The 12,382-nt window shown below is 40.4% G+C and overlaps 1 protein-coding gene across 1 annotated transcript in view; it reads left to right on the plus strand.

Moving 5' to 3' along the window:
- LOC306844220 (uncharacterized protein) overlaps positions 1-10,042 on the plus strand; it is a 72,889-nt gene extending 62,847 nt beyond the window's left edge. Inside the window, exons 3-5 of the mRNA XM_079376193.1 lie at positions 5,750-5,872; positions 6,042-6,114; positions 6,998-10,042. Coding sequence (XP_079232319.1) covers positions 5,750-5,872; positions 6,042-6,114; positions 6,998-8,031 — 1,230 coding nt within the window. The 3' untranslated portion in view covers positions 8,032-10,042. The remainder of the gene's footprint in view (positions 1-5,749; positions 5,873-6,041; positions 6,115-6,997) is intronic.
- The last annotated feature ends 2,340 nt before the right edge of the window (positions 10,043-12,382 follow it).

Below are 12,382 nucleotides of genomic sequence, written 5' to 3' on the forward strand. Positions count from 1 at the left end.
TGGATTGTACAGTAAATATATGTACACTATGAGCAAAAACTATGAATATAATTACAAATGGATATGAATAAGCTATACATTAAGATATATAAATACTAGTGCAATGAACATTGAAAGTGCATAGAAATAAAAATTTCCAGTGCATAGTACTCAGGGTGTGGATGTTTTTTTGTTTTGTTTGTCATTTAATGATGGGGAGGGGTGAAGAGTTTGTGGTGGTGTGTGAGGGGGGTATCATTGGGCAGAGTTTAGTAGGGAAACAGCTGTAGGGAAAAAGCTGTTCCTGAGTCTGCTTGTCCTTGTTCGGAGGCTCCTGAAGCGCCTCCCAGAGGGCAGTAAGTTAAACAGTCTATGGTCAGGGTGAGAGGAGTCCTTAAGAATGCCGCGAACTCGACGTAAACAGCGTTTTCTCTGGACGTCCTCAATGGCAGGAAGTGGTGTCCCTGTGATGCGTTGGGCGGTTTTCACCACCCTCTGCAGTGCCTTGCGGTCAGCAACTGTGCAGTTCCCATACCAGACTGTGATGCAGTTGGTCAGGATGCTTTCAATCGCACACTGGTAGAAGTTAACCAGGATGGCCGGAGACAGGTGGTTTTTCTTCAGTGTCCTAAGGAAGAAGAGGCGTTGGTGAGCCTTCTTGATTAGGCTTGATGTGTTGGTGGTCCAGGTCAGGTCCTCCGAGATGTGGGTTCCCAGGAACTTGAAGCTGGAGACACGTTCAACAACCATCCCGTTAATGTGGATGGGGTCATGCGTTCCACTTTTCTTCTTCCTGAAGTCCACAATAAGTTCCTTTGTCTTGCTGGTGTTGAGGAGCAGGCTATTGTCAGCACACCATGCAGCCAGGTGCTGTACCTCCTCCCTGTAGGCAGTCTCATCGTTGTCTCTGATGAGGCCAATCACTGTGGTGTCGTCAGCAAACTTGATGATGGAGTTGGATCCATGCATAGGCCTGCAGTCATGGGTGTAGAGGGAGTAGAGGAATGGGCTCAGCACACAGCCCTGTGGTACGCCGGTGTTGAGTGTGATGGTGGTGGAGCAGGTGTGGCCTGACCTAACATGCTGAGGTCTGTTGGTCAGAAAGTCCATAATCCAGCTGCAGAGGGAGGTGTTAACACCCAAGTCACCAAGTTTAGTGATCAGCTTGGAGGGAATGACGGTGTTGAATGCTGAGCTGAAATCAACAAACAACATCCGTGCATATGTGTTGTTATTATCCAGGTGTGTGAGTACCGAGTGCAGTACTGTGCATACTGCATCCTCAGTGCTCCTATTGCTACGGTAGGCAAATTGGTGTGGGTCCAGTGTGGGTGGGAGGCAGTTCTTGAGGTGTGCCAGGACCAGTCGCTCAAAGCACTTCATTACAATGGGTGTGAGTGCTACGGGGCGGTAGTCATTCAGGCACGTCGGGGAGGAGTGTTTCGGCACTGGCACAATGGATGTGGACTTAAAGCACAGTTGCTTGGGTGAGGGACAGGTTGAAAATGTCTGTGAAGACCCCTGCGAGCTGCTCTGCACATATCCTGAGCACACGTCCAGGAATGCCGTCAGGGCCAGCGGCCTTGCATGCATTGATCCGGCTCAATGCTGTGCAGACATCTGTGGAGGTGAGTTTGAGGGTCTGATGGTCTCCTGAGAGTGTGATCTTGGTGGCTGTCTCCTTGTTGTTATTCTCAAAGCGAGCATAAAAGTAATTTAGCTCATCAAGGAAGGAGACGTCTGTGACCGTTGGAGTGGAGTTGCATGGCTTGTAGTCACTGATGACCTGGATGCCCTGCCACATGCGCCGGGGGTCAGAGTTGGAAAAATGCTCCTCTACCTTTAGCTTGTAGCAGTGCTTGGCCTTCTTGATGCCCCTCTTCAGGTTAGCCCTGGATATGCTGTAGGCCTGAGCGTCATCTGATCTGAAAGCAGTGTTGTGGGCTTTCAGCAGGAGCCGCACTTCCTTGTTCATCCATGGCTTCTGATTAGGGTACGTTGTGATCTGTTTCTCTGTTGTAACACTGTCAATGGAGGTATTGATGTAGTCCAGTACAGAGGTGGTATAGATGTCAATGTCCGTGTGAGAGCCACTGGCAGCCTGAGAAGCAAACATACTCCAGTCCGTGTGTTGAAACTTGTCCTGAAGTACAGACTCTGCTCCCATTGGCCACACTTTGATGGTCTTCACTGATGGCTTCACACGGTTGATGAGGGGTGAATACTTGGGGGTGAGAAACAAAGAAAGGTGATCAGACTGTCCGAGGTGGGGGAGGGGAGTCGCGATGTAAGCTCCAGCGATGTTTGTGTAAACATGATCCAAAGTTTTTTCTCCTCTAGTGTGGCAGGAGACATGCTGATGGAATTTGGGGAGCACTGTCTTTAAGTTGGAGTGATTAAAATCACCCACAACAATAAATGCAGCTTCCGGGTGTACAGTCTGTTGTTTACTAATGGCCGCATGCAGTTCGTTCATAGCAAGCTTGGCATTAGCATCCGGGGGAATATAGGCTGCAGTTATGATGGTGGAAGTGAACTCCCGCGGCAGATAGAAAGGTCTACACTTAACCATGAGAAACTCTAAGTTAGGTGAGCAGTGTTTTCCAACAATGTCAGAGTTCGTACACCAAGCTTTGTTTACATAAATGCACAATCCTCCACCTCTAGTCTTGCCGGAGTCATCTGCCAATTCAGATGACTAAAATATAACTAAAACTAAAATGGCATTTTAGTCAAAAGACTATGACTAAAACTAAATAAAAATTTGTTTTGTCAAAATTAACACTGGATCAGAATCGTATACTTTACGAGGGGTATGTGTCCTATATGTCCATTTTGCTTCGACCGGAAGTTGAGAAATTGCGAAAATTTCAAATGGACTTGCTAGGTAAAGAAATAGATATGAGAATAAATGCTGCTTCAGGGATACGTTTGGAGTGAGCAATCATTAGAAATACACTTATATGAAGGCTGGTGTTGTCCTTGAAGTGTTTTTCATGTCAGACAGATAGTAAGCCACTAAGGATAACTAAAGGCTGCACTAAACGTTAATACTGAACAATACAAATGTTCTGTAAGATGTAAACACTATATATTATGCATCCTTTTTTTGTATATAGTACTGTACAGTATATAGAGTGAGTGATTTGTCAAAAGCTAGTTCGCTAGTAGTGTCAAACATCTAGATTTCTTTCACCTGAATGCACAATATTTCCCATTTGCAGATTTTGTTCTGATCTTATTGGGTTTGCTGTGGAGGAAAAGTTAGCGAGAAGAGAAGGCAGCAGAGGATTGGAAAGGACAGTAAAGCCGGGCTCACACTGTGCGATTTTTAATAGTCTTTTGTGATTGTTGGTTGTCACACTGTACGAACATGATCCCCATGTCAGACTGTAGGATCTCAGTTGTCTTAATGTCAGACTGTACGACAGTCAAGACGCGACAAAAACGGACGTACTCAAGAAGACTTGTCCGGAGTTTTACGTCATCAATACGTGACCCGCGTTCTCTCGCTATAATGGTAGCTAGCAAACAACAGCAACGTGTAGCTTAGTTTTATTAATTACATGCCTTGATGTTAAAAAAAAAAAAAAAAACGAAAAAGACGACGTGTGTGGAGCAAGTCATGGCTGGGCAAAAGAGGACTTTATGGACTTCCAGTTCTACAGAGCGAACTTGAGGTAATTTTGTTATTCGAGTTTAAACATCCTGCCCCTTAATAAATAAACTTTAAGTAAACTTTTCTTTGTACATATATTGTTTTTACAAATAACGAAGTTGAAGTTTGAAGTTGTCGCGCTAATTGTGTCATCAAGTTCAGTGCTCCTATTGGTTCTTGGTTTGACGGTCGTCGTAGGAGATGTCACACTGCAGGAAAGTGTCTGAAATCTTCTGACACTGCCAGAATTTAATCGGAGGAAAAAATTTATCGCAACGGCCATTAATCGGCTGTCGGTGAACATGTCAAACCAGCGATCTAGACAACCGATTTTAGCCTAGGATTATAGGAATCTTTTAGGATTTTAGGATTTTCAAAATTTGTCTCAGACGACCAAATCGTGGCCAAAATCGCACAGTATGAGCCGGGCTTAAAGAGGAGTGGAGTGAAGAGGAGAGTGGAGGATTGAACAGAAGAGAAGAGAGGAATGAGTAGAAAAGAGTGAAGAGGACAGTGGTGGACTGAACAAGAGAGAAGAATAGTGAAGGAAAAAAGAGGAGTGAATTGACCAGGAAAGAAGAGTGGACTGGAGTGGAGTGGAGAGGTATGGAGAGGAGTTGATTGAATCGGAGAGAAGAAGAGGGAAGAGGAGAATAGTGGAGAGGAGTAGAAGAGGAGAAGAGTGGAGAGGAGAGGAGAGGAGAGGATTGGAGAGGAGAATAGAGAGTGAAGAGTACAGGAGTGGATTGAACAAGAGAGAAGAGTGGAGAGGAGTGGATGGAATAGGAGAGAATAGGAGCTTATCACGCTCAAAACTGTGGAGATGATTGTGGACTTCAGGAGAAACCCCCCTGCTCTCCCCCCACTCACCATCATGAACAGCACTGTGACTGCAGTGGAGTCATTCAGATTCCTGGGCACCACCATCTCCCAGGGCCTGAAGTGGGATATTCACATTGACTCCATTGTCAGGAAGGCCCAGCAGAGGTTATACTTTCTTCGCCAGCTGAGGAAGTTCAACCTACCACAGGAGCTGCTGAAACAGTTCTACTCTGCCATCATTGAATCCATCCTCTGCGCTTCAATAACTGTCTGGTTCAGCTTAGCTACCAAATCTGACCTCAGAAGACTACGGAGAGTAGTCCGGAATGCTGAGCGAATCATTGGTACAAACCTCCCCACTCTCCAAGAACTGTACTTATCCAGAGTGAGCAAAAAGGCTGGTAAAATCACTCTGGACCCCTCACATCCAGCACACTCCCTCTGTTTTGCCTCCAGCTTGTGCTGTGACGTAATCGTGACGTCGACTCAAAAAGGGTCTATAATGTAGACATTAAAAACCATGTTAAATATCCAGCATGTCTTTCGGAATTTTGAGAGTAGCCTAAAATTCTATTGAGGTTCTGAGCCTGCTGATCAACTATTAGTGAAATCATCACAGATCCATTGATTTTGGTTGGATTTTTATGATTTTTTCTGTGGAATGAGTATATTGTTTGGTGAAAAGAATGACATATTGACTGATGTCATAACTTGGGGGAATAGTTGATTGCCAGTGAAGTAAAGATGAAAATATTGGAAAAAAGTGAGAAAACGCCTAATTTTTTGGCATTAAATTAATGCAAAATCATGTAGAAATGTGTTTTAAGAGTTATTTTTTCAGTGGATATTGTCAGAACATGTGTTCGGTGTACCTGGAATGCATTTATTGACAGCCTACCAAACCCACTGAGGATTTGAGGGAAAAAAATAATTTTTCACATTTTTCTAATAAAAAATAAAGGGTGCATACACTAAAATGGCCACAATTTTTTTTCGCAATATTTCCGGCAGAGCAGACCCTCCAATTATTGGTTCTTAGGGTCAAAGTTAACAGAAAAAACACAAATAAAAAGTATGACAGACCATGTCAGGTTCAACCCATTTTATTGAGCTTTTGAGACTTTGGCTCCCCGACTATACAGTTGTTTGTGTGGGTCAAGTGAAGGTGAAATCATGTCTGTGTGAATATGGCAGCCATTGTTTTGACACAACTGAGTTATGCACAGCTAAAATGTAGTTTGAAGGTGAGTGCAGGTTTAATAGTGATCTTTCTTTTATTGTGTGTCTTAGGATCAAGGTTCAGGAATGGTGCCACCTCTTCAGGACCCTCCGTTAGCTGTGCCACGGCAGCCCCAGGGCAGCAACTACAACATGATGCTTAAGAATCAGCTAATAAACAAGCACCTTCAACAAGTCAGTTCTCAAACTGCATATTGAATGTATTACTCTGTAATTTTGTTGTTTAGGATGTCTGAATGGCCTTTTGATTTGCTCTTCTTAAGAGGTAGAATTTGATTTTCTTAATTGTGTTAATTTATTATTTTCTTAATTGTGTTAATTTATTATTTTCTGTTTCTTACAGGAAAAGCAAAGGCATATGGAGCAAATGAATGGAGGGCATATCACAGGCTGCCAACAGGTGGCACCATTTCAAGGTACAGTATCATCAGCATACCACATACACGTTGGGAATTACTGGGTTTCATTTACCATTTGTGCATAAAATCTAAACACAGATTTTTTTTAAAATGCAGAAATCATGATTCATTAATAAGTTTACACACAGAAAATTCTGAAACTGCGCACACAAAAATGCTCCGGGGGCAAATCATTGATTAAGACTTGACATTTAAAAAATAAATTTATTAATAGAAATGTAAAAACTGGCTCTAAAATTAAATTATAAATATTTACAAATAAACAAATAAAAATACAGAAGCCCTTATATGGACATAGTTAGGGCACGTTTTATGCAAATTACCAATTAACGTGTAGGTGCAGCCTTTTTCTGTGCACATAAATATGGAATTTGTACAAAATTGTTAGTAAATGAGGCCTACTTTCTATTTAGTGTCAGAATTTTGCTATATACACTCACGTTTCACGTTTTGCTATATACACTCCTGTAAACAAAAAAATAATTCCTTTAATTCAAGGATGCATTAAATAGTTAATATATATATATATATATATATATATATAAATACTTTTATATTGTTACAAAAAAAATTTATTAAAAAATCTGGTAAAAATTATATCACCATTTCCACAAAAAAACGGCACGACGAGATGTTTTTTGCGCACCAAATCAGCATGTTAGAATGATTTCTGAGGACTCATTTTTATTTAATTACTTATTTATTTTAAATAAGTACATTTCACAATAGTACTGTTTTGATTTATATTTAATCAAATAAATACCCCCATGGTAAACATAAGAGATGTCTTTTTAAAACATTTAAAAAATCTTACCAATCCTAAACTTTTAAACAGTAGTATACTTAAAGGCATGCTGAAACTATTTTTAATGTCTTGCAGGTCCAGGTCGACCGCTCCCTCCAGAGTGTGGTGGATATCCTCTGGGAGCTTCTCAACAGCTAAATTCCTCCATGCTCTCCCATAGTGGTCCTTTACCCACAAACCGAATGGGTCTTTCTTCCAGCTCAGTCTCTCAGATGGGCCCGTCGGTTGGAGGATACGTGTGCGGCAAAGGCTCCAAACAACCCCTCTGCCACCCATCGCAAGACTTTGGAATGGCAATGCAGCCTGGTCAAAGCATGATGGGAATGGGTGGGCCTCCACGTCAACCGTTACACCCAGCTCATGCTGTGACGCGACCGGGAATGCCATGCCCCAACCTACCAGGCGGTCCCGTGCCGACCCACCACCTGCGGCAGGCATTGCACCAAGCTGGAGCTCTTCAGTCACGTATGATGTTCCCTCCCCAGCAGCAGCAGCAGCAGCAGCCCCCATCACAGTCCCAGCTCTGGCAGCACCAACAAGGGGTGCAACCGCATATGGACCCTGCGAACCACCCACATCCTTTCCCCACTGGAGGAGCCCTACCTGGATGCGGAGGTCCTCAGTTTCCACAGCGATCTGGCATGGCAGGTATGCCGGCCAACTTCCCTGGTTCCCGTCCTCCTCCGAATCAAGTAAACCCTGGTTTGGTTGGCAGACCGGACCAGAAGATGCCCACCACCCAGCCGCTATCCTCCATGTCCCAACATAACCTCAGAATGCGAGGTCCATTTTCCGCTCTAGCTGTTATGAAACCAGGAGGTCCATCCATGATGCACCCTGCCCATGGGATGGGGCCTCCTAGTTACCAGACTGCTTCTGCAGGGAAACACTGTTCACCACAGGGCTACAACCCCGGAGATAAACTGCCTTCATATGACTATACCCCACAGCATCAGAGCAACGGGGCAATGGCAGCGGGGCTACAAGGACCTGGAGGAGGAGGCGGTGGCGGTGCAGAGGTGGACTTCATAGACACTCTGGTGGGCAACAATGAAGACTGGCTGAACAATCTCACCATGATAGATGAATACCTTGAGCAAAACTCATAGGGACTGATCAAGAGTGTCCTAGGTTTGAAAATCACTACACAGCGCAATAATAGGTTTGTGGGGTCATCGCTCTATAAAGGCGTGTTCACACCAAGAGCGCTAACTATAACAAAAACTATATTAGTGTCCACACCAACGGACAGTAACTTTCTGTTTGCTATAACCGCACAATTGTCTACAGCTTTAAGGCCCCGATATACTCACGGTAAAATTTTTATTGTTCTTCGCTTAAAAAGAAGTTTGAGATATGCAATCAGCTGTATTCTGTTAGATAATAATCCTGACGCCACGGACCATTGGTACTTCCAAGGTGTTTACTTTTCCAGAAAGTTTGCTTGGGCAAGCTGTTTCGAGCTCCAGAAACAAACTTTGTTTTGGGCTGATTTTGTTCTAAATTATGAAGTATATTGGGTCATATATACATGCAAGCTTGGGTGGCATCTGATTGACTTAAAAACCTTAGTTCATTGTTATAATTATCATCTTTGGTGTGAACGAACCTTAAAGTCCTGAAACGTTTTTTTTTCTCATGGCTAGCATTAGTGAGAATGTATCGGTGGAAATGAGGCCATGCTTAGGCGCTGCTAAGCCTTGCTTTTGCCGTCATTAAACTTGGTTATATCATAAGATGCCCTTTCCTTTTCTCAATGGTTGCTCTTCCAGTGCTCTCTGCTCTGTTTTAATAATATTGTAATTATCATCAAATTTATTATGGGGTGAAACACTGATTTATGAAAACATGGGCTTTCCCCAGCAGTGTAAAGAAAGTTCTCATTCAGTTAAAGGGATAGTTCACCCAAAAATGAAAATTTTGTCATCATTTACTTGCCCTTATGTCTTTCCAAATCTGTATGACAGAATACATTGAATAACTTTTTTTTTGTCTGTGCAATGGAAGTTTATGGGGTTTAAAACAACACTAACTTTCATTGTATGGACAAACACTTTTTATTTATTTATTTACATGGGGTGAGTAGATGATGACAGAATTGTCATTTTTGGGTGAACTGTCCCTTTAATGCAATGTGGTAACAGTATTGTTGGCAGTCTCATGCCAGACCAGGCTCATATGTGCAACTTTTCATTCTTGCTATTTGAAAAGCATATGAAATCATTTCTGTGATGAACTATTTGAGGGTATTTCAAAAGGGGCTTGTCCTGTACATAAGGTATTTTGTAAAATATGGTTTCTTAAACTGTAACATACAAAAGAGAAGTACACATATTTATGCTTCTTTTCTGCTGATGAATTCTTCAGAATTTCTTTGTAAATAATTATTAAAAGAATAAATAAAACAAAAAAGCAATGATGTAAAGAAATGAGTGTCACGTTGAAATTGCAAATGAAATATTTTACACTTGGAAACTCTATTGTAATTTGTATTATGCACGACAGTATGGTTAGTTTTGGAGTAATACTATGTATTACAAAGATGGAAAATTTGTTATGTTTTTGACATAACTGGACTTCTGGTACTCCAGTCTGGCTTAAGAAGGTTTTTTGCTTTGTGTTTTTAAATTGGGAGGTTTGGAGTACAATGTTTCTCAGCCTAGTTACAGCATTTCATTCTAACATAATTGCACAGTCTAAAGGTTCTCTAACTTGTGTCATATTGCCATAGCATAATACATTTTACACTAGACACCAGTGTCTTTGTAATAATCTGTTCCATCTAACGAAATGAGGATCTTGATGCTTTCTGGACCAAGGGCACGTTTCAGCAATTCTAGGAATGTCTTTTGTAAGTGCACACTAGCTACACTGAAACAGCAGCCTCAATGTAGCAGAGGGACAAAAAATATATGATCACACAACCTATTATGTAATACAAGAGCAACACCTGTCACAGTAAGTGCATAAAACCCACAGTCCTTTATGCCAGAGTCTTGGGTTTCCAGTAGTTCATGACCATGTAGTCAGTGCCATGAACTTTAAGACATTCTGATTTGTGATTAATTGTGATTTATTATATTTTGTCTTCATATTTTTAGATTGGAAAATAAACCTCAGAAAAACAAAACTGACTCCTTTTGGTCTTTTTTCAACCTGTTCTTCTTCAGTATATCTTACTTCCGTTTCCATTGGTGGTAAGAGCGAAATATATGACTACAGATAAATACACCCCATTTAGTGTTGAGATGCCTGATAATTACTGTGCTAAAATGATCTCAAGAGCACCACGACTTGTATATCTCTCTTTGTGACTGCTAATCAGGACGAGGCGGGGACAAAGTAAACAAATTTGTGACATCAATTTAAGAGAGAAAATACCTTCTTTCACTACTGCTCAGTTTCTGTTCTAGTCTGTTTTGAACAATCCTTGTAAAAATGGCTTTATTGGGGCTTGAAGTTATCATGAAATAAACTCTTTCATTTCCTTTACAGTGTAGCTTTTTATTGTGGTAAATGAAATCGCTGTTTTCTTAGAGGTAATATGAGAATGAGAAATTTAAACAGAAATGAGTCTAATAAATATGCTCCAAAATTATGTTTTCTTACAATTTTTCAGTGGAGTCATACAGGGAACCATGCATTGATGCTGTGTATCTAAATTGTTTGAAATGTTTGATTAAGTACAAGCTAAAGGTTCTGCATATACAGCCTCTGTTCTTTAGCACTTGGTTTCCTTATAAATAGATACATATAAATAGCCATTTTTGGTATAGTTCCTCTTTATGCTGTTTTATGGTTTTGCCTGTTTCATTTTTAGATCAGCAGTTTTGCTTCCACATAAAAAGTTGCCTTTGTTTTTGCATCAGCAGTTGATAGTTTTAGAAACTCATATCTTCATCTATCAGTAACAGATCAGAGCTATTGCCACACAACAGAAGTCTGGGTAAAATTTTAAAACTCGATAATCTACACTTTGAAAGTCACAAGTAATTCAAAGTAATACAAAAACCTGTGTGTAACTCCGTCTTGCTCTCCAGAGCCATAATTTGCACAAGATGCTGTGTGGACAGACTCTAATGAAGTACAGTTAACTGCCATCTGTAAGAAGTGAATGGAATGATTGGTATGACTATGACACTGCAGGGATCCGACAGCCATCAGCTAGACTTTACTGAGCAAGACTCTTTAGTTTGCACTTTTATGAAAGATGCTACCAGTGGCTTAAATGAATACAGACAGCTTAATATGCAAGAAAACTCATGCTTTCATGATGAGTCAAATATTAATGACTAATTAAAAAGTAAAATAAAGATGTTAAAGAGTAAAAGAGTTATTGGTCGTGTAATTATATGGGAAAATAAAATCTGTAGGCGTGCACTTTTTTGTGTTTCTCAAATTATAAACTTAATGGTGTCATCAGCTTTGACAGAAATGGGCAACAGGTTGAACACATTAGAAGTTGTTTGTTATCAGCCAATAATGGAAACAAATGTACGCCTACCATTTGTCAAAATTAGCTACTCTATATCTGACCCTATAGTTCCAAGCAATGTTGACTGTCAACAGAGGAGGAGAGTCATGCTAGTTGTCAAACATTTACACATATAGGCTATATGTGACCCTGGGCCCGGACCACAAAGCCAGTCATAAGGCGCATGGGTATATTTATAACAATAGCCAACAATACATTGTATGGGTCAAAATTATCGATTTTTCTGTTATGCCAAAAATCATTAGGATATTAAAGATTATGTTCCATGAAGATATTTTCTGAATTTCCTACCGTAAATATATCATTATAATTAGTAATATGCATTGGTAAGAACTTCATTTTGGACAACTTTGAAGGCGATTTTCTCAATATTTAGATTTTTTTTGCACCTTCGGATTCCAGATTTTCAAATAGTTCTCAGGCAAATATTGTCCTATCCTAACAAACCAAAGCTTATTTATTCAATTTTCATATGATGTATAATCTTTGTGGTCCATGGTCACATATATGGTTAAAATTGTGATCTTGCACTGATTTTTGACTTTATTGATTTTCAACAATTGATTAGGCTATTCCAAAAATCTATTTTTTTTCAAACATTAATTTTTAATTATTTACTTTGTTAATTACACATTAGATAGATCCTGAAGTGATGCATAAAATAATGTAGCTAAGTGTAGGATTGTCATTTTTATATTAAGATTTAGTATAAAAATGTTATTCATTTTGTGTGATTAAATAATAAGTTAAATGCTTTTAAATGGAGTATTTTCAATATCTGTAATCATTTTCACGACAGAAACGTTAAGGTTTGACAGCACGTTTTAAGAACGAGCTTCTTATTTCACCGCCCTTATCAAAAATACAACTCCAACCGCCGTAAAAAGAAGAAGAAAAATACAACTCCCTAAATTCCTTGCAGTACATGATTTGACAAGTAGCCAATGGGCGCCGTGACCGCTGTC

This window comes from Barbus barbus (genome assembly GCF_936440315.1).
Source record: "Barbus barbus genome assembly, chromosome: 2".
Lineage (NCBI taxonomy): Eukaryota > Metazoa > Chordata > Actinopteri > Cypriniformes > Cyprinidae > Barbus > Barbus barbus.